This window comes from Leucopleurus acutus (assembly GCF_964270905.1).
Source record: "Leucopleurus acutus genome assembly, chromosome: 1".
Taxonomy (NCBI): Eukaryota; Metazoa; Chordata; class Mammalia; order Artiodactyla; family Delphinidae; genus Leucopleurus; species Leucopleurus acutus.
The window spans coordinates 15194505-15217917 of record NC_139142.1 but is presented as its reverse complement, the minus strand read 5'-3'; the positions used below and the strand labels follow the sequence as shown (position 1 = coordinate 15217917).

At 45.6% G+C, this 23413-nt stretch overlaps 1 protein-coding gene across 1 annotated transcript in view; it reads right to left on the bottom strand.

Moving 5' to 3' along the window:
* Positions 1-839: 839 nt before the first annotated feature.
* KCNK10 (potassium two pore domain channel subfamily K member 10) overlaps positions 840-23413 on the bottom strand; it is a 141511-nt gene continuing 118937 nt past the window's right edge. Inside the window, exons 5-7 of the mRNA XM_082853740.1 lie at positions 9005-9191; positions 4454-4596; positions 840-2604 (exon numbers count right to left, since the gene is read on the bottom strand). Coding sequence (XP_082709866.1) covers positions 1984-2604; positions 4454-4596; positions 9005-9191 — 951 coding nt within the window. The 3' untranslated portion in view covers positions 840-1983. The remainder of the gene's footprint in view (positions 2605-4453; positions 4597-9004; positions 9192-23413) is intronic.

Sequence of the window (23413 nt, the reverse complement as noted above, 5' to 3'; positions counted from 1 at the left end):
AACCGAAACCGACCTCGGACAGGAGGGGTCTCATCAAACGTGATTCTTTTTTGGCTCCTTTCCAAAAGCAATGACAAAACTTTTAAGTAGAGCCTAAAATTGGGGGGCGGGGGCCGGAGGGCTACATGTGCCCTAGACAAGGGAGAGCTGTGCATTTGGGGGAAATGGGCAGGAAGAGGTCTGCCATGGTTCCAGTAGTCAAGGATGTGGTGGGTATAATTTTCCCTGAAAGCCCAGAAAGCATTAGATGGTTTCTGGAAGTCTCTGCTAGTCCTGTGATCTTGTGATAAATCTCCTCTCTGTATTAGTTATGTGACATCTGCAAACAGTGGCACCGAGCCTGGGAGGTCCATAACCAGCAACTTCCCAGTGTTGCCAGGTCCAAATGCTTAAGTGTGTGGCACAAATAACTAAGTTTGAACCTGCATAACGGCCAGCCAACTCTGAAAAAGGCTGAGGCGCACACAGGATGGGTGGCCTAGTACGTGTTTTTCCCTTTCTGATAAAAATTCACTTAGAATCTTCCTCTCCAAACCTATGACTAGCCACTCCCCCCTTTCCTTCACTGGATGTTCTAACCGCATGGAACAATCATAATTATCACCACTTATTGGTTACTCTTTGCCTAGAAACAATCAATCCCAGTGGTGTTCCAATTTTAGTGACTAGCAGGAGTGAGGAGAGAAAGGAGCAAAGGAAAATAAGTGATGCTTTCGGAATAAAGGAACACCCACACAGGAAAGTGAAATCTTTCAAATACTTCTTTTAAGTATTATTTTTTTTAAATGGCAATAATGGCACTTAAGCTGCAAGCAATGAAAACAATTCAATCTCCTTGTACAAGGGTTGGTTGAGGGATTAATTTTCCTTTTGTTTGCAGATAGCAAGATTGGGCCTCGGGTCACTATGTCTACCCTAAGACACCCAAAGGGACAAGAAGCCCTGAGATGGAATGATGCCATGGTCCTCCTTGGTGTGTCTCAGACATGCAGGATGTCTATAAAAATTTAGGATCAGCTAGGCAGAAGAGCAAGCCACCGGCATCGTGCAAGGCAATAGTTTTGGTATTTTTCCCCCTCTTATCAAAACAAATTGTAACAGAAGTTCCACTGGAAAAGTGAACATGAACATTTCAAAAGCCAGTTTATTTTCACCGTTGCACCCACTGAGGAAAATGCATGATTTTTGCCTGTAACCATGCAGCGGCTGAGGCTGGGTTTTCACCAATGCTTGCAAGTTCTTTGGGACTACCTGCCCCTGTGAGAAAGACAAAATTCAGTAGGCTTCTGCCATTGGTTAAGGTAATATCCACAGTGTGATATGTTTGTGATTTTTTTTTCTTTTGTAATGAGGAAAGCAATTGCACCTTTTAATATGTGCGCTCTGATCTGCTTCCAACAAATTCCAGGTGCTCTCCGGTCCCAAGGACATTCATTTGGAGCTTAGAAAGGCTAGGTATGCACTGAACCGTTTGTATCAAAATTGGAGCTCAGAGCAACATTCTGAAATGTCCACTCTAACCCAAGTTACAAGTACCACTTCACCCCCCAATCCAGTCCCCTTCTGTGTGCGCACATATCGCTAACGGTAGGTTCAGGAAATGACTCCATTTAAAAGACACACCTGTTCCTTTCAGACGGCTGGTCTAAGGAATAGCTGCCCTTTTCTACCCGCCAGAGCGGGGCGGCGCTTCACTGGGGCACAGCATCGCCTGGACGTGCCCTTGACCTCTGCGGCCGTGACCTCCTATGCCTGCGAAGGCTCCCTGGGTGTCCTGCGGTCGAGATGGAAAGTGAAGTCCTCGTTCTTTGATTCCTTTGGGCAGAGCAAGCTTTCTCAGTCGTTTATGGCACAGTGAAATATATTCTTCGATGCTATGTAATTTCGGACTAACGAGAAGTCTTGTTTAAGGCACGTGTCTCAGGGTGAATTAAAAAACAAACAAAACCCACAACGCTGGGTCAAGTCCAATGTCCTTACCGTTTAGTTTCTGCCTTCAAGTAACGCGTTGTTCTCGCGCTCCTGGTCTTTGGTGTCCGTGGGGGCCACGCCATTCTCCATCTCGGCCTGCGGCTGGATGCAGTCAGTCAACACGGCCGTGCTCGAGTGGTCCGGGTTACACACCTTTTCCGCCGCCTCCTCTCTCTTCTCCTCATCCAGGGAGTAATTCCGGAAGGTCCTGTAGATCTTCTGAACATCCTCGGGCAAGGTCTTTCTGATGTCCTTGTTCTTCCTCTTGGTGAGCCTGGAGGCGGACCCGAACTTGTTGATTATGTTGTCCTCAGAGGCTCCCTGCCCGTGTTTGTTGAGCTGCTCGGACCCCTGCAGGCGTAGGTTGTTGGGCCGGTTGTTGATGCTGTCCTGGGACGAGGCCTTGAAGCGGCCCGCGTCCAGCGCGGCGAAGACGGAGCGCTTCTCGGGGGAGAGCATGTCAAGCGAGTGTGCCCTCTGGTCCAGGCCCAGGCGCCGGCGCTCCATGCTGCGGAGGGTGGCCGCCCGCTGCAGCTTGTCGTGGATCTCCACGCTCAGCCGCCGCCGCGTCTCCCGGAACTCCGCCGTCACGTTGGCCTTCCACTCGGCCGCGTGCGCCTTGATTTCCCCCACCTGGCGGAGAGACGGGAAAACAGCCACGCGCTGAAGCATCCTCCTCCGCCTCGGCGTTCCGCCCCAGGCGCGCAGCCCTCGGGTGTCCCCGCGGGAAGGAGGCCGCGGCGGGCCCCCCCCCCCCCCGCATCGCCCAGCGGGAGGGCCGGGATGCTACCTCTGCCCTCGCCCTTCCTGCCGCCTAGACACCCACCTCCGAATGGCTCGGGTCTAACGTGGCTCGGGAAGGCACACCTGCTGGGGAACCCGATGGAAGCTTGAGATCTGGAGACCGTGACTGAAGGAGGAGAGGCGTTTGGCATTCTGGGGCAGAGATCAATGTTTGGAGTCGGACAGGCCCGAGTTCCCGTTGTTTCCGCCCCCTTTTTAATCGTCTGGCCTCGTTCCTCCAGCATAACTCCGGGGCGGTCGTGCCTAGCTCACGGGGTTTTTCCTGTTACGTGAGGCAGGCATGCATCTAGCACGTTCAGCAGACACAAAGCAGGTGTTCAGCAGGTCCTTTGCCCTTCCCTGTCCCTCCAAGATCCATCTCTACCTGGGAAAGGTGACCCACCTGTCCCAGTTAGCCTGGGAATGTCGCGCTTTTAAAAGGGAAAGTCCTCAGTCCTGGGCACACTGGTCAAGGTGATCACCCTATATCTGGGCCGTGCTATGGCCTTGTGCTAACCCTGGTTTAAGAAGACCCTCCAGGGCACATGGTAACCAAACTTCCAGGGTCAAGGTGCAGGAAGGGGGCGTGTTCTGCCAAAGCCCACAGAACACACTTCCTTAGAGTGAAGTTTTGCATGAGGATCAATCCCAAATCTCTGGGCTCTTTTTCAGCAGGGCTACTAGTTAAAGTCTCATGCTTTCCTGTACAGATGAGTAACTCGGACTTTTGGATTGAGGAACGTCAGTATTTATGTTGTGGCTTTCTCTTTCGTTATAGCTGATTTTCAGCAGGCCAGTTAGCTATCTGGGGAATCGGACTGGAGAGTGCATTGACATGGCTTATGCAAGCCAGGAAAATTAAAGCATTGCCCCCAGGAGTGATCTGGGAGACGTCTCCATTCAACAACGCTCTCCTGGGGCCTTCTACATCAAATGACCGCGTTCTGGGAAGGGAACAGTCACCCTTAAAGAGGCTGCCCCTCTTTGTGTTTCTTTGGGTTTTATCTCCTTTCCTTTCTTTAGCACATTCCTTCTCTTTACTTTGCCCTCCCTCTTTCTTATTTCTTTTCCTCTCTTTCCAGATGAACTACATGGACATTTTTTTGAAAAAACAAAATCTACCTTTCCTCCTTATGCCTTCCTTTTCTTGCCTCTGTGTAGGTTTCCATGCACATTTATTTGAGGAAGGAAAGACTGTGTGCCCCTGGCTACAGAGATATACTTGTTTCTACAGATCTGATAACCAAGAGGGGGCATAAGTGAAAGGGACCCCTTGAGTTCACTTCCCCACGGCCAGCCACAGTTCAATAACTTCAGTCTCATATGGAATTGAGAAAAATTCACATATTTGCTGATTGGGGACAACTGAACACCTCCCTCAAATGTAATCTACCTCTGCTATGTTTGTTTGTTTTTCTTTTCATTTCTTTTTTTAAAAATAAGTTGTTGTTTACTAGTCTTTCCAGGAGCTGTGGGCTGGTGGGTCATCAGATTTTCGCACCTGCCAAAAAAGGATCCAGAAATAACTGCTATTCCATTTAGCCTGGCGTTTAAAACAATTCAAGGATTCAAAACAAGGAAGCCTAGAAGCCCTCCATTTAGTAGGACACAGTCTAGCCCATAGAATAGAGATAGGTAATGCTTAACACGAGCCTATCTGATCTCAGGAACATTCATAGAATCTGGAAAGGGGTCCTACCTCTTCTTTTGTCTTTTTGGACAGAACCCGTAGCCAATCTCCGATCATACTGAGGACAGCTGCAAAGTAGGCAAGGCCAACAAGGATCCAAAACCACACTAGGGGCTTATACCACTCCCGGTAATTGATGCCAGCGTTTCCCCCTGAAAACAACCAAATGTTACTTTAACCAGGATCTAGCATATAGTCTTCGCAGAGCAAACATATCCCAGTCTGTGTAGCAGAAATGTTGTCCATCACCATCTAACAGCTACTAGGCTTGCTGTAATCCATAATGTGACATCGGTGGGATGGCCAGGAAAAGATGTGTCTCTTCCCTAAAGTAGCCTGACCTGTGGCTTAACTTCCTCTGAATCTTGACCGCTCACCATAATACCCGTAACAAAAAATATCCAGTGGCCAACGTGATCCACCTAGTCTAAACCTGAGCTTGACGATGAATGACTTGAATTAGAGGACAACAGAGCAGGCCCAGTTATCAAGTTTTTCTTAAATTGCCTTAAATTTAATAAAAATAAAATATCATTAAATAATCCCGAATGGTTGGGAACTCTTGGAACCATGTCCTTCTTAAGCGCACATGCATGAACCAAGAGATGAGTAGGTGCACGGAAGTAATATTAGACTTAATGGTATTCCCGAGACTCGGACCCAAGCAATAGTGCTCACCAAGGGATGGTGTTCACATGATGCTAATCCGTAGGGTCAGTTAGACTGAGCAATTAGAATCACCGTGGTAGAACGAAAAGGGACCTCCAAGGCGGGCTAGTTCAACCCCTTTACAAATAGGGATTACAGTAAAAATCCATCAGACCAAATGGACTAGTTGCCTGACTGCATTGACTGCTGTCCCACTGAAAGGAGCAGTCATTATTCCAAGTAATTAGCCTATCTATTCTAGGCCTCCTACAGGCACTGCCTAAGGTAGCCGTGCAAAAGAGATTCCAAGCCCAGCGCCCTTCTCCTAAAGAAGTAAGGAAGCTCCACGAAATAACTCACAGCCTTGCTCTCACTCTGTGAGATGTCGCTGCCCCCTGAAGCAGGCAGGTGGCCATTTCTAAGGCAACCAACTTGAACCATGGATTGGTAATTATGGTACCACATGGTGAGTGATCACTGGACTTTCCCACTGGGGCATGTTTGTAACCTCATCTAGCATCCTTGAATCCATACTGAGCTCTTATGGTATCAAGAATACCTCCCAAAGGCAGCTGGGCAGGCACTGTGGCTTGTGGCTCTTTTCGGGGTGACCAAACCCACTTTGCAACGCCGCCCCACGAGGTTTCCATAGCTACAGCCACTTCTTAAAATTAGAATTCCAAATTTTGCTAAAGGGCTCTGTGGTTAAACCCCCCTCGGTTTGGTGTAGCTGCCTTGTTTTGCCCTTTCAGGCAACTCTCCCCGCTCAGCTTTCTCTAGGATACAGTTGGAGTTTCTGCAACATTAAGTGTGTTTCAAGGTTCATTTCATCTCTGCGCTAGGCTAGAGATCTCTGCAGCTTTCTCCTTGGAGCTATCTAAAAATAAATATTTACCTTCACAAGTCACCATCACCCAAAAAGACTGTCACTAGGGCGCGCTAGTGAACAAGGCTGCCTGTTCCTTTATCAGCGGCTAGCCTGGAATGCAGAACTCAGTATGTGCTCCCAGTCAGGGTCCAAAATGCTTGTAATGTTGTTAGACTGTCCTAAAGTGAGTCAGCTACAAAATAAACCAGCACTTGATCCTGCATGGTGACTGATGTTCTGACCGATATTTCTGAAATGACGCCCTGTCAAATCACAGCAACCAGCAACTCTTGTTAATGTTATCTTTTAAAATGATGGGCGGGCTTCCCTGGTGGCGCAGTGGTTGAGAGTCCGCCTGCCAATGCAGGGGACACGGGTTCGTGCCCCGGTCCAGGAAGATCCCACATGCCGCAGAGTGGCTGGGCCCATGAGCCATGGTCGCTGAGCGTTCGCGTCCAGAGCCTGTGCTCTGCAACGGGAGAGGCCAAAACAGTGAGAGGCCCACGTACCACAAAAAAAAAAATGACGGGCATCCTTCCCTTTTGCTCTTAAAAGTATTGCCAAAAGGTTGTGACATACTTCCAGTGTTCTAAGGCATGCATTCTTCAGATTGGTCTATGTTAGCCCTGGAAACTGCAGTTTAGAAGGGCCTGGTCCAATTTCAGTCAGCACCGTGAATTATAGAAGACCCGAGTCTGCGGAGACTTCAGGACAAAGGAAATATTGCTCTGTAATCTGCGGTGAGTAAGGGAGTTAAAACAGTGCTATACAGGGGACCCTGCTCAATATTCTGTAATAACCTAAGTGGGAAAAGAATTTGAAAAAGAATAGATACATGTATACGTATAACTGAATCACTTTGCTGTACACCTGAAACTAACACAACATTGTTGATCATCTCTGCTCCAATATAAAATAAAAAGTAAAAGAAAAAAAAAAAGGGAGGTACTCTGTGGGACACATATTTACATGTACAACCACCGTTATCAAAAACCCATGGGGAAAACACGTCCATTTTCTCTCACTCAGTTACAACAAAAACAGACTTTAAAACATTCTAACAATTCTATGTGTTTTTCTGTAGATTTGCCCATTTGCTCCATTAAAATCTTCCATTGTTAAAGATCATTAAAAAAAACAGTGCTAGTGGCAGTCACAACCTTACCAGGTAAGTAAACATCAGCTCAAGTGCTGGTGTGTGCTACTGTAGTCACAGCCCATGGTGGCTCATAAGGATAAATAATACATTTAAATCACAAGTAACTTTTTAAATCTCATACTCCCAAGGCTGTGCTATTTGTGCCCCAGATTAACAGGTTGACAGATGGAACTGAGCACTTGGTTAGAAAGCAGGGTTTACCATAAGTGCCCTCCAGAAGACAGTCCTCCAGACAGGCCAGTGTTAGCACAGGGGGCTCTGCAGCACAACAGAGTGCAAATGAGGCTCTGGGGAGCTTAAAGATGCTGGTGAAGGGCTTCCCTGGTGGCGCAATGCTTGGGAGTCCACCTGCCGATGCAGGGGACGTGGGTTCATGCCCCGGTCCGGGAGGATCCCACATGTCGCGGAGCGGCTGGGCCCGTGAGCCATGGCCACTGAGCCTGCGCGTCCGGAGCCTGTGCTCCGCAACGGGAGAGGCCACAACAGTGAGAGGCCCGCGTACCACAAAAAAAAAAATAAAAAGATGCTGGTGAAATAGCTCTAAACTGCAGCTGCCGTTCCATGTGTTTACGTGGGACTGGAACCTCAGCTGAGTTTTCCCACAGTGCAGCTATGGGTGATGCTAAGGAATTAACCAGACAGTTGTTCGTCTTACTTTCCTCATTTCTCTGTGTGGTGTCTTTCCAGAGCTTCAGGCCTCTCATCAAATGGCATCAATGACCTCTTGCCCAAGCTGAGGATCTGCACAATGGTTGAGCACTGTGCATAAGGAAAGACTGGTGGGGTCCCAGGCCTCGGGCTCTTTGTCAACAATTTTTAATCACTTTGACTTTGCAGTTCTTAGTCCTTAGCCAATAAAAAGGAAGAAAAAGTTAAAACTGCTATTTCTACAAAGTGGACTTCAGTCTTCCTCTTCCCAGTTGGAATAGCTACAAAATCACTCCAGAATTAACCTGGAGACACCCATGCACCTGCTGACCAGCCTTCACACCCTCTCCAGAATTTGCTGTTTTCCAGATTCCGGGAGAGGAGATCCCTGTCCTCTATAAATGTATAACTTATGATAGAGTTGCTTGGTCAGAGTGTTCACTTCTTGAAGCAGAAAATGACCAACTCTCTGACCACCTAGAACTATTCCATTAGGAAAGAGAAGGATGGCCTCCTCCTTCTATTCCTGCCTTCCTACCACGCTCGGAAAGTGGTCCACGTAAGATGTCAGATCTCATCTCAATTTTCAAGCTCGCAGTCCCTAGATGCATTTGATGGTGGTTTTCTTTTGCTTCCTTAAGCACAGTTCATTGGCATTTATTTTTACAATGAAGGCTATTTCTCCCATATACACTCATGCAGAAGCCATTATAATATTATATTCCCTCGGGGCAGTTTTCAGCTCCTGGTAGGTCACCTGAGTCTTAAGTCTTGCATCCGGACATGCCCAGGACAACTTCTGCAGGGACAGTGGCTCTCACCTCAGCATCAAGCAGCTTAATCTGCAGATCACCGCAGACTATACTCTATGCTAATTTCTCCAGAGTTTCATATTTGCCACTTGCTAATATAGCCTTTATCAATTGATTTAAGCAGCCTTAATGCAATTCAGAAGTCCAAAATCCAAAGAGAAATTCATTTCACTCATAATTCATATGGTGATAAGGACACTCTGCAACCTGGGGAGGGAGAGGCTGGCTTCCTTTCAAGGCAGCAGCCCGCTGCTGTCTACATCGCATAGGACCATGGGCTTGAAACAAGCCTGTGCACAGCAGCAGTGATGCTGAGCCTTTTTCATTTGCTTCTCCCACATCTTTTCGCATGGTTCGGAAAAGCACTGCCGGCAGAATATTTTCCCCACCAGGGCCCTGGTAACTGGGATGCCCAGGGTGCTTACCTGCCACAAAATCACCAAAGCCAACCGTGGTGAGAGTGACCACCACAAAGTAAATGGACTCCAGGGCCGTCCACCCCTCAATGTATTTGAAAATGACAGCGGGGATTGTCACAAACACAACACAGCCGGCCAAGATGAACAGGATGGTCGAGATGACCCGGATCTTGGTCTGACTCACTTGCTTTTTCTAAAGAACAGCAAAAGAGAAAGAAGGAGAGGCAAGTCAGCTCCATCACCCTGGATTCGGAAGACAGAGGTAGAGAAAAAAACATCAGTGGCTTTGAACCTCTCTTTGGCATGGGCAGCTTTGGGAGAATCTGACGAAAGCTGTGGACCCTCTCCTAGAGAAATGCACATTCAGAAGTTTTCAGGGGGTCTAGGGGTCCTTGGGCAAGAAACCCCACTTAGCTTGGGGTTTAGCAAAAGAACCATGCCCATGGAGTCCAGAGATAGACGGGAGGCACACTGGTGTCCCATTGAATGGCACTCAAGACAACACTGGCATGGCAACTAAACTGAATAATTTACAGACTGTCATCAGGGGACCCTAGCACCATTACTCAACCAAAGCCACATGCTATCATAAATATATATTTAACACCAGAGCGCCTGGACCTTTGTACATTGCTTAGATTGAGTTTCTGCAAAAGTACACATTTACGTCATGGAAATCCTCACCATGTGATCTATTTTCTAGTTATTGCCTTCCGGTAACTTAGCAGAGAACCTCCAGAGTACAGAGAGAACTTTGCATTCATACACCTCATTTTACAGATGCAGAAAGAAGCCAACAAGGGTAAGGAACTTGCATAAAATGTTGCTAATTAGGGGCAGAGCCAAGATGCAAATTCTGGCATGATCTCAGTCCGGTGCGCAGCGATGGAAACCGACTTTCAAGTTACTCAAGGATTCACCAATTCAAAGTTGCCAGAGTGCTCCTCCAAGGACAGAAACCAGACTAACATCCGTGAAGAATAGGCCTTCCTGTTTCCCCTCTCGGAAGGAAGACTGAGAATAAAAACTTGTCACTGAGGGCTTCCCTGATGGCGCAGTGGTTGAGAGTCCGCCTGCCGATGCAGGGGACACGGGTTCGTGCCCCGGTCCAGGAAGATCCCACATGCCGCGGAGCGGCTGGGCCCGTGAGCCATGGCCGCTGAGCCTGCGCGTCCGGAGCCTGGGCTCCGCAACGGGAGAGGTCACAACAGTGAGAGGCCCGCGTACCGCAAAAAAAAAACAAAAAACTTGTCACTGAGTGACCTTGTCAGTGTCCAGGAATTCCTAAACTTTCATCACAGCAGGGTCATGTCCGCCAGGTTTCCCAGGACAGAAATGGTCAAGAGAGATTCTTCTACGATCAACCACTCGGCTTGACCAGGAAACGCTAGCCAAGGCAATGACTAGGTCTCCAAGATAGGAAGGTTGATGATGATTCTGTTTCCCTTCCTCTCATTCGCCTCTTCCTCCTTGACTTACGGAGACAAACATCAGTACCACCTCTTCCCTGGAAAACGCCAAGGGACAAAAGAGCTGGAAAAGGAGTGGAGAGGCTGCTCTTCTCTGTAATCATGCCTCAAAACCATCCATCCCACCTGCCTGGGGTCCTGAGTCCCAGGTATGTTCAATACGGCAGAATGGAATGGGCGGGTAAATGATAGGAAGAGTGGAGAATATTTATTTGCACAAATCTCAATCAGCATTATTTACACTCCAGTTCCTGGATCAGTATATTCCCCTAAATATTTGTAGGAAAAGCTAAAGACATACAATCCTTTATAAAAAGGAGTCAAGTTCTCTAACTCCTAAAAGAGTACTCAGTATATAAAGTGGGAACAGGAAAAAATAAATTGATCCAAGCTTTTATATAGTTCCCTCCCCATCTCCTCAGAAAAGCCATCAGAAAAAAAAAAAGATAATTTATTGATATTTTTGAAACTGCATATGAAAATACCATTTTTCCACAAATGAAAGTACTGTGACAAGATAAATTACCTGAGAACCACAAGGAATGTTTTACCCATTTCATGAATTTCCAAATAGGATATTATAGAACTTTGAGGGGGCCGTTAAGGCCCCTCTGAGAATCCAGAAAATTAGTTATTATTAGCCTAGTTTTGTTTGTAAACATGTACAAAACTCCAAAGCCCAAAAGGAGATTTTTACCATAGATCATTCAGTTAATCTAATTGCCGGCAATGGGAACATCATTTTCCCCCTCGGTAAATCGTCTCCTCAAATGCATAATGAAATTAAAGTGAATTAAATGTTTGTGAGACACTAGTTAAGTCAGAAATTAGGATGCGAATGCAACTGCAATCCAAATGAGGTTGAGATTGGCAAAAGAGAGCAGCACGTACGGAGGAAGCTGGAGACATTCCCAGGCTCCAGGAGGTGGGCAGAAGGGAAGATGGCACTGGACAGCATTCGTCTTGTAGAGGAGAGGAAGGTGTGTAACAAAGGCTAGATGGTGGACTCTTAATTGCATTATCTGTTGGAGAGTTTATCTGCAAGGTAAACATTTCACCACTACTCACTGCCCAAGCCAACCAACATGTCCCTGGGCTGCTTCCTCCAGACATCCTAGGGTGATGCTCAGAGAATCCTTGGAGAATTTAGTCATTGGAGTATTTTAGGGACTTACGAAATCAAGTGTCTTGCATGCACGTGTGTGTGTAGGTGTATGAAATTGCGTATACCCATACTTCACCATATAAGGAAGAGATATGGGTGTAAGATTTTGGCAATATCTGTTATTCTGAATACTCATGTTTTTGCTGCCCTCTAGACACTTAAAAAAAAAGAACAGTTGCCTTAATTGAACATTTTAAACTGTAGCTTTCAAGCTGGAACCACAAACATGTCATCCAGTGATCTCTGGGCTTCTTATTCTCATTAGCTCTGCACCCATTCACTAGTATGGTAAAATGGTGTTTTAAGAACTTGGCGTCTAGGGGCAGTCTGCTTGAGACATATCCCATCCCCGCTGCTAAATGACTGAGTGACCTTGGGCAAGTTTCTCAATTTTTCTGGCATCAGTTTCTTCCTCTAAAAATGGAGGTAAGAAAATCCACCTCATAGGATTGTCTGGAAGATTAAATAAGTGTCTAAAAGCTCAGCACAGTGCCTGCTAAATGCTTGATGACTGTTAGCAATCATTTTTGATGTAAAAGTTCAAGGCTTTCCTTAAATGTGGACATTCCCGGATTTAATGTTGCCCTTTGCTATTGAGGAAATGTTCCCTCACATCTGGCTTAAGATAATCTTTGTTTAACTTCAGGTGGTCACTGCTGGTTTTCCCTTCCTGGATACATTATCTCCTATAATTATCTCCTTTTCAATAAGAAAAAAGTCCTCATTCTCCCTTGGTTCTTTTGTGCTGACTCTGGACTGAGCTCTCAGACAGTCTCAGCTCACAATCTTGGAAGCTTTTTTATTTGCCTTTTAATTAATTTCCCCCAAGTTTTTCATCATCCTTCTGAAACTGACAAGAATGCCGTTAATGGTTGCGGTGTCAGGAACCAGCTGCAGAGGGTCCCTGAAAGGCACAGCCTTTGGGTTCCTTGAACTGCCCCCCTAACTCCCCCACCACTTAGGGAGTCAAGCTGTGTTTCCATGGTGGGGTTGCTAGGCAAAATCCCATTGCTTATTTACCAGTAGGCAGAGCAGCTAGCAAAAAGCTTTGTGAGAGCCCAGATCTGACTGAGCTAATGTGTTTTTAGGCTAACAAAATTGTTATCTGGGAAGAGATGGTTTGATACAATATTTGGGCAGAAGTGATAGAATAGTTGTATATATCTGTCCAAATCTTGTTTTCACACTCTTTGGATTAGAATAGATGATGTGGGTTTTCCTTCTCCTTATGCAGATGGTATCATGCAATACTATTTCCCACGTCCGACTGGCACTAACTGTAGGAATTTTTGAGGAACTCAAACCACACCTCCTGTACAGTTCTTTTAGTCATCAAAATTATGTGCAATTGTTCCAAAGAGCAAAATACATTTCATAAATAGGAGGCAGGGGAGCCAGCTCTAAGAGCTCTCCTTTGAGAGAGGAGGCATGTGCTGACCATTCGGGTAGTGTTTACTTGTTTCAGACCTCAGAGGGCTAAGCCACACATCCAATTCTCATCAAGGATAGTGGTCTTCCCCTGTTTGTTTACTTCCACAACCTTATGTTAGAGAACAAGTATATTTCTATTCATTTGTGGGCTATTTCTTTTTTGATTTTTTACCCCTCTCTAATAGCTATTCTTCTTTTCACTTTTATGAGATGTCTTAGAATTCTGAGGTTAGCAATCCAGATTGTTGTGTATGGCTGAGAAACTGTTTATTTGCTGTGATTTTTAGCCAGGACATTGGGGATTTTATTCAATAATAAAGACACCGTCATAAAAGCCCTAGGACAGAAGCTAGACATGCAGAGCTCTAGTTTATGGTTCAGTTTTGTTTTGTTGAAATGCAAACACATCACCATGGTAATACAACTGAACTGAGAATGATTTCTCAAAATGGAAAGATAATAGGAGCTGCCTCACAAAAGAGTTGACTTTATTTTCTGATACTATTATGTTTTTCACAAAGATTTCTTTTTTAAAAGTCCAATTCTAACGAGTGGTTTCAACATCACAACGAATAGCCATGTAGTACCAGCAATTCTATGAACTGTGAGGAGAGCTGTTAAACACCATTTGTCTATAATCTCCATGGCAGAGAAACTATAAACACACATTAGTAAGAATCGTGCAGTAAAATCTCCGTGGAGCCTACTGAAAATGTCCTACTCAAAAGCAGGATAGTATCTATACCAAAAAAAAAAAAAGAAAGAAAGAAAAATTATATCTGACTCTGAGCCACGTTGCAGCATCCAACAGATTTTTGGCCAGTTCAGTGCTTTGCTGGTATGGCCATGCAAAGTTTTTGAAAAAGCTTTTGGTGTATACAATTAAGTTGTTTTTATCACTGAAATGCCAACATAGGTGCATCTGGGATGAAGAAAAATTAAAATCCAGAAATAATCATAATTCTCAGCTGTTCCACTCCGGGAACAGTTTAATTAAAATCTTTGAAAGTTTTCTGTTCAAAAATTCCGTGGCTTTTAACATTTGAAGATAATTCTCTATTGGAACACAAGATTTTTTTGCACTTAAAATTCAACCAGGTAATTCATTCAGCACATAATTATTAAGAACCTTTTACATGTCAGGGGTTGTTCTAGTTGCAAGGGACACAGGAGTTAAAAAGAGAGAGAGAAAGTTCCTTCCTCATGCACACAAAGTCTAGTTGGCTGGGGCGGGGTGGGAACATCTGAGTCTTTGGCCAAAAAAGTCTTTGTGGCGCTGTCCATGGTGCCCAGCCCTGGTCTGACCATTGAAGGCAAAGTTATTACCTAATGACGTCCCAGTGATTAAAAATATCACCTGATAGAGAAGAAAGGAATATTCTTGTAGCTATTGTAAGTGGAATACAAAAGTGTGCCACCTGTAACAGAAGATGTTTGGATCTTTGTTAGCTAAGCACTCAGAAACTATGTCCCAGAAGTCAGAACAACACATAAGTGATCACACCAATGGAGGAAACACCCAGCTGTAACCGTGGCTGAGGAATGATCCTTCTCTTTAATTGAGGTATGAAAGGCAGGCCCATGGTAAGGAGAGGAGGTTGGGGACACCTCCTGATGAGCCACATCAACAGAATAACTCCTGGCAATCCTGACAGATGCCACACCCAGCTGCTCACCTATCCAAATGCTAAATGTATTTTACCCAGATTTCAGCAGCAACATGAACAATGTTCCCACCCAAAAATGCCCTCTCCACCACCATACACACAAGCATATAATGATAATACTACAGTAACTAGGCTACAGACAGCTGAAAGGTAGACTCACTCTTCTCCTTCCCTTTGCTAACGAGGGTTCAAGGTCATAGTTCATTGGCCAAACAGTCCACAGTAGTCAAGACACAAGAGTCCCCGAATAGAAAAAGTGTTCCTTCCCATCCCTGCTGCTTTTTCCCTTCTTCATGGGGCTCCACACGCTGTAACACACAGGCCTCTCTCCAGCCTCTGACTCTGATGCAAGAACTGAGAACTCAGCCTCTTCCTCTCTTCTTCCTTTTGGGAACAACCTGCCCTCAAGAAGTACCCCCTTGTGGGGCTTCCCTGGTGGTGCAGTGGTTGAGAGTCTGCCTGCCGATGCAGGGGACATGGGTTCGTGCCCCGGTCCGGGAAGATCCCACATGCCGCGGAGCGGCTGGGCCCGTGAGCCATGGCCACTGAGCCTGCGCGTCCGGAGCCTGTGCTCTGCAACGGGAGAGGCCACAACAGTGAGAGGCCCGCATACCGCAAAAAAAAAAAAAAAGTACCCCCTTGTGATCTCCTGTCTAATTCTCAGGTTGTACTAGGAAACCCGTTTTTCCACAAATATAAGCCAAATTCTCCAGTGTTGAGGGGACATAGTAACATTAGGTTGGGATCATCATCTCCTTTGTCTTATTTCTCAGTTGGTACATATCTTGAGTGGGAAAGAGGGGATGCTGTTTATTTGGTTCTTTCAAAGACCCCAATCATCTCAACTCTGTTACCATGTTTGTTTTAAAACTTTTGGCAATAGCTCAGTAATTACTCCACTATGAAGGGGGAAGGAAGTCAGACCACATACTGTGGTGCAAGTTCTTTTCAAAGGAAGGTAAATTCTCTTCTTTAGATTGTGGCCCCTCACCAGGAAGGAACACATGTAACAAAGGGGGAAAAGAAAGAGTGGGCCTCCTGCTAAGAATGCTCTCCTAAAAGAAGATAAGGAATTGGGAAAGACAAGTCCTGGCTGGAGCTGTCTAGGAGAGACAAGAACCTTGCCCAGGGTCTGGCGGGGGGAGCAGGGGGAGGGGCTTTGGTGGGGGTGGAGTTGGGGAGCAATGATCATAATGCAGCTGCCTAACACACGAGGTAAGTAAAATGCTCACTTGCCCCACTGTGGCTTATCAAGCAGCTCTTCACTCTTTCTCGTCCTTCCTGGCATCTCTTAGCCATGTCACTGTTGACTGGAACCAGCATCTAAGAGCACCCAGGAAGTATGGGAGAGAAGAAAGCCTTCAAATGCCCTCACCTTGGGTATGAGTAGCCCAGAGAGAAGGCATCTGTGAGCTTCTGGTGGGCTTCCTGGAATGACTGTCTATATGTCCAAGAATCAAGATAAGTGACAAACAAGCATGTATTTTCTGTGGTCTTATTTATCTTGCCTGTTGGAAGGTTTGAAGAAAGCCCCCAAGATCAGCCAGATTTAGGTCAGCAGCTAAAAAAGCACCTGGATATTATTGAGTCAATCTCTGTAAAAATTCCCGAGTTTTATTGGGGAAGTGGAGAGCAAACCCTTTCCCAATGGTTACACCCTTTCTTTCCTTCTTTCTTTCTTTTTAGACAGATATTTTTAATGAAAGCCCATAGGGATGCTCATCCACATAAAACTATAAAGAATAATAAGCATTAAGAACTCATATAGGGAAAAGATGTGTGAACTACAAGAGAAAAAAAAGGCAATGAGAAGCAAGAAAAATTAAGAAAGCCTTTGAGGGGCTTCCCTGGTGGCGCAGTGGTTAAGACTCCGCCTGCCAATGCAGGGGACACGGGTTCAAGCCCTGGTCTGGGAAGATCCCACATGCCGCGGAGCAACTAAGCCCATGCACCGTAACTACTGAGCCTGTGCTCTAGAGCCCGTGTGCCAAAACTACTGAAGCCCGCGCGCCTAGAGCCCATGCCCCGCAGCAAGAGCAGCCCCCGCAATGAGACGCCCGCACACCACAACGAAGAGTAGCCCCCCCGCACCCGATCACCGCAACTAGGGAAAGCCCGCGCACCGCAATGAAGACCCAACACAGCCAAAAATAAATAAATTTATTTAAAAAAAATTTTTTTTTGGAGGTATTAGAAGGCTTTCAGCTGGGCTTGTACCTCTCTGTTTGAGAAACAAAGAAAACAGAAGAGAAAGAGATATGCTTGAACTTTCGAGTTAGACTGGAAACAGAGAAGTTTAAATAAGAATGGAACACAGCTTCATAGAAAGTCACCCAGAAATAAATCTTACACTGGGAAGCCCTGCACTGAGGGAACTTGACAGAAGCATCAAGAACAGAGAGATTTTCTCGAGCAGAATATTTCCCAAGCTGTGAGTGAAGCTGAATCCTATAACTTCTCTATTCTTTCATTCAATAAACATTTATCAGGCACGACTCTCCATCAGTTACAGGGCTAAATCCACGGGTGAGAAGAAACAGAATGGCCCCCAGCCTCACAGAGCTAGTCGGGGCCAGACAAACATTAAATAATCACACAAGCAAGTGTATCAGCACAGCTTGAGAGAAATGCCATGAAGGGGAAAGAATTCACTGAAAGAGAGAGTATAACAGGAAGAACTGATGACACTGCTTGCCTGTCCTGTTCTCCCATATATATGGCCCATATATATGTAATACCTCAAGATTCACCCATGGTAGTAAAGGGGGTTACTGCAAATGATTCAAGGCAGGAGACTGGTGCTGGAGAGAAACAAGCCTGCAAGGAGGCCAAGGAGGTGAAGGAACTCAGACTTAATGTACTTTTTTGGTTGGTTCCTGCTCCTGGCAGAATTTTCATTGATAGCCTCATGGCAGAGTCGTCCAAAGTGGGTATCTCAACATCCTGATAGACTTGTCCTCTTTGTATCTTACTCAAGTTTTATACAAATCCCTCAAGGACATTCCAAGTTCCAAGTGTGTATGCAGTGTGAGCAAATAAATCCATAATTCATCTATGTTTATTCATCTATCATTCTTCCACGATTATTAAAGAGTAGCATTGTCTTTAATTTGATTAGAATGGATTTCATTAGAATGTGGATTTGATTAGACATGACCAGACAGAAGCCTATTGGTATTACTAAATGAACACACACAATAAATGTCCCAGTTGTTAGTTAATTGGCATATTTTTTTTTCTTTTAAGAGAATTAAGTTATATACAAACCCTTTAATGGAGCTTAATGTAAATGACTAAAGTATACCTTCATCTTTCATGAAATGACTGGGCTGTTTAGCTATGCAAATGATAGCAGGCATGGACATCACATGCTCTATAAGATAAAATAGTAAACAGTGGTCCACTCTTAGGTAGGAGTTGTGTCTCTGCAGGTAATAATTTCTTTAGAAAAGTATTCTCTTTAAACTAGAAGTATTCTCATCTAGTTTTAGATGACTTCAATCCTGCCAAGTGTTTAGCAGAGACGCATGCTTTATTTGAACCGTTCTCCACAGAAGACCAAAAGCGGAGACCTCAAAGACAATTTTGTAAAAAGACATCCAGGCTTTCTGATGTTCTCCTCATGTTGAAAAAAGACTAGAAAATGGACTTGGACCCACCCTGGTAACACACAGCCTGCAGTGTGCTGTTCATGACCATCGTGATGCTGTTGAAGGCCAACTAACCACCCTATTATCATGCTGTGATAGAATTAGATCACAGGTCATGACCGCTTTAGAGGACCCCAGTCATTCCTTTTTGTCCACCCATCATCTGAACCCCCTTCTTTTGTTTGGTGAAAGACAGAGACCTCCTCCCAGCACAGAAGCTGAAGAATGCCAGCTACTCACTTTCCCAGCCTCCCTACTACAAGGACACAAGCATGCAACCCAGGCTCCCCCAACCAGAGAGACGTAAGTCAGACTTTGAACAAGGCACTACTGGGCAGATGTGGCAGAGTGGATCATGAAGTGTTCATCTGAAGGTTTTCTGTGTTTTTCTCCCTCTCTTTTCTCTCTCTGGCATCCCAAAGGCCATTCCTAAATGAGGGGTGATGATTCTCAGAGGCATCTTACAGAACCACTTCTTCATCTCCCAGAGACTAGATAAGACTTGGCTAGGGATGGAGACAGAGAGCGGGCAGAATGGCCACTCAGCCTGGAAAGGGAGGAGGGAGGAAGGGACTGAGTCTTCCTAGGGTCTTCCAAGCACAACCCCCAGTGTGCAGGACCAGAGGCAGAGAGGAAGGGATTCATTGTAGAGCTCTCTCCTAGGGTGGGCGCCCCCAGCTTCACCACCTGTGCACAGCCCACCTCTCATGAGTCCTGGATCCTCCTAAGTCTCTTCAACAAAGACTGAGGGACTTGGACACTGAGTGGGGTAGAGATGCGGAGGGGAGAAACTGGCCCCTGATCAAGGTGGAATTGAGTAGGACCAGATGGGAGCTTCCGAGGTGCTGGGGGGGGGGGGAGTGGGAGGGGGCAGGCAGCAGTGAGCACACCAGTGGTGCTGCAGAAAGAAGCATGGACCATGTGGACTCCGTTCCGGGACTGGTAGCCCCAATGGTGGTCAGTAGCAGCATCCAGGGCCCAGAATCAGTGGGGTCAGCAGGGCTGGCTGCTGTCTGTGCCAGGCAGACATAGCAGTGACTTCTTTCAGGTCTAGCTCTATGGGTAGTTGTTCTTGGCTGGGTACCTTCCAAGTATAGGTCTCCATCCACCTCAGGGATGTGATAGTTACACAACAGCATTTAAATTTTTTTCTTTTTTGCTTAACTTAGCCATAGTTGGTTTCTCTTGATTCAGCTAAACTGCCACTCCTAGAGGTGAGGGTAAAACTGGCTTCAGCCACTTGGAGGTGGGTCAGGGACATAGCCCCACAGAGTCCCCTGCCACCGCCAGACATCTGGACTCCAAGATAACCAGATGTGATCTAACTGCTTTGGGTAATATCTCTCTGACATTCCTAATCTTCAGAAAAGTCTCTTTAAAAATTGCAGCTAGATTCGGCTGTGGTATAGAAGAGGCTATATCCATCCCTGGGATGAAGGGTTATAGGGAGAGTGGAGGCCCAGCCTCCTTCCAGGCCAGCAGGGCAGGAGCAAGTACCAGCCAAGGCAGAGGGGTCTGCCACCTGCAGGAGGGGGCCAGGAGCATTGCCAAGAGGGGTCCGTGGTTAGAGGCAAGATTGGTAATCTGGAGGAGTTGATGGGGGAGGACACAGGCTGTGGTCAGGACAGATGTGGGCACACATGAGTGATACCCGCTGCAAGTACTAGAAGAAAAGACAGCTGGGAGGGGCCTGCTGGGGTGCCAGTGGAGCAACAGGCATTAAGGCTACATACAGATGCAAAGAGAAAAGACTCAAAAGTACAATTATCAGCGTCTTAACGGTGGATCTCTTTGGGCAACGGATTTTCATGTGATTTTTTTTCTCCTTTGTACCTTCTGTGTTTCCAAAGTCTCTACAACGACCATCTATTCCTTTTGTAACCTTTACAATGAAAGAAAAGGAGGAGAGGTGGAGAGAACGAGAGGGAGAGCGAGAGGAGGAGAAAAGGGAAAGACAGAAAGTGTCGACCGTGCTCACAAACACTGCAATATTTCCCCAGAGAAATAACACGAAGCCCTGGAAAACTGTGCAGTTTGTCTTTCTTTCTTTTGGGAAGGGGTTGACAACCATGCCTTTGAGGGAAAACTAGAGAGAGAAGGAAAAGTAGCTACTCCCTGTGGTAAAGTAAGAGAGATGGGCCTTGTCTGAGGCTTCAGAATCCCAGGGACGGTTGCCAGAGGTGGCAGTGGAAGCTGTGAGGACGTGGCCTTGTTCCAATTCAGTAATTGCATCCTGCCTGCTGCCCACGCCACCTCCCCTCCCTCCAGAATGCGGCAACCCCCTTCCTGAGCAAAGCTGTGGAGGAGTCCCACTGTTGGCAAGCGTGTGCCATCCCATCTCATCTATAACTCCAGGTATTTTTGCATCTTACTCTCTAAAGGGACTGGATCCTTTACTGGTGCCCAAACACTGCACCAATCTATGCTTCTGTGTCTTCTTCAAGGTCGTTCCATCTGCTAGGATGTTCTTTCATTTTTTACGCTTGGAAAACTCCTGTTCATTCCTCAAAACACAATTCCGACATTACCCCCTGCAGGAAGCCTCTGCCTTGTCAGTTACCGTGTCCTCTTCCCTGCCGTCTTTATTCCTTGCAATTCACCCCGAACTGCTGTCTTCCTGAATGTGTGTCTCCCTACCTTTGCATCCCAGGTGCCCTGCACCGTGTGTTTTTCTACACTTGCTCCCTCTTTCTTGGCACCTGGGGAAAATATGAGAGCAACTGTTTAAGGTAAACTGTTCTATGAAGGAACTAAAACTATTCATCCAGCAAGAGATAAAGTGTCAGGAGTTCCTAATGTAAGTTGCTCATAAGAGTATATATGACAGGCCCAGGCAATGGACATACACACGCATGCACACAGGATGTTTCTGTTGAATTGAATTGAATATTGACAGCACAGGAACTGCCTCAAGGTGAGAGTCTTGACATCTGAACATGGCCATTTACAGGAAATTATACATGTATAGTCCTGAAAGTTACACAGGAGCTTCCTGGAAGTTTTTTTATAACCCCGTTTGGTTTATAACACCTGAGGAGGTGACTGGTAAATCTGTGAGGGTGTTTGTGCTCTCCTGGCACATAGTAGGTGAGGACAAGAATGTTTAGACATCCTATAATACAAAAGTGAGTATCACAAAGCAGAGGATTAGCCCAAATTTACTGTGAGTTTTGAACAACCCACTGAGAAAAATGTATGTGTATGTATAATTACCTGAGCTGAGAATGCAACTCCCTTTTAGGTACACACACACACACACACACACACACACACACAATTTTTTGCACAGTTTCAATATAGGCTGAATTTTATAAGACTGTGACTCCAACATAAATTGCAAGAAGGCTGAATTTTGATGAGTTGGAACCTTGCCAAGAGCTGTTCTCCATCTTGGAAAACCCCATCACTGGCAGGAAAGTCCCCTGTGGCAGCTTAGTCACTGACACCACACACCTGGACCGGCCTCTGCATCCTACATGTAGATGCGAGGGTCTCACTACTTCAGTACTTCTGGGGATTCATGACCAAGCACCTGTTACAAAAACATGATTATTTTATGATAAATTACCTTCCTTTTATTCCTCCTTCATCTTGCAGCTAGAAAATGGTGTGTAGGTAAGTTGTACTACCTATAAAATTTGTTTCTGTGTAGTAAAGGGGCAGTAATAGTTGCTCTAAAAGGGGTTGTTGGGTATTACAGGGATGAGAACCACTAAGAAAGTTAACTGTACATTGTATCTGAGGTTGACTTGAGAAGTCTGTAAGATCACACTTACAGGTGTCTCTCAATGAGATAAAAGTCCATGTGCAAAAAGCATTATCGGGGACAGCTCCCCTACTGGACTGCCCTTTCATCAAAATAATTGCATCTCAAAGGTTAAAGCTGTTTGGTTTTTTTTCCATTGACGTTTATTTGCATGCGATACTACTTTTGATTTCAAGGGCATTTTCTATATCAAAATGTATGATTGTAGTCACGCTCACTCACTCCTTCCCCAGGTGTGGGTGCTGGGCCCTGCGCTGGAAACTGTGCTGAACGGGCAGACAAACCTGTCCTCATAGGGCTGATGGGGGTGACAAGAATCAAACTGAAACTCAGATTCAAGGAGATGAACATTACCTAGGCATGTGAGGTGCTATGGGAGTGCAAGGTGCTGACCTTATTTAGGACTCAGAAAACCCTCCCTGAAGAGCTGACGTTTATGCTGAGAGCAAGAGGAAGATGGGACAGTGTTTGAAGCACCATAAATATCACATGTGAAAATCTGGAGATGAAAGAGGGTGGTACTTCGGTGCAAACACACAGACCCTTGGAATTTCCCCTGTGAAAGCAGAGATTTCTCCCCAAACACGATCATCAAGGATCTTACTCTAAGAAAGAATGTTAACTGTGAAAACCTTTAAAAAAATTTTTTAATAATTTTGTTGAAGCATAGTTGACCTACAACACTTATAACAGTTTCAGGTGCACAATATAGTGATTCAATATTTCTATATGTTACGAAATGATCACCACGGTAAGTCTAGTTACCACCTGTCACCATACAAAGTTATTCGAATATTATTGACTCTGTTCCCCATGCTGTACATTTCATCTCCATGACTCATTTATTTTGTAACCAAAATTTTGTACCTCTGAATCTCCCACACCTATTTCACTCATTTTTTAAAAATTCGACCAATATGAATTTTTCACAAAGTCTGGTTGGTGCATTCATTTTTTTGTTGTTGTTTCCCTAATAATGGGAGAGAATTTGAATTCAAGACATTTCTAAAAATATTATTAAAACTAAAGGCATGTGATCATTTTTTTAAAAAACTAGAAAAGAGACAGAAAGCAACATGCCCATTTTTCAGGCAGGAAGCAGTCTCATCCATCTTCCAACTACCCCTAGTAGAGGCTCCCGAAAGCAGATGTCACATGTTTATCCGGCCATCTGGACAGGTCTTCTTCCCCCTCTTCCCTGGAGAAAAGGTTGACAAGCCTCCAAAGGGGAGGTAGAAGAGAAAGGCACCTACCAGAAATACAGAGT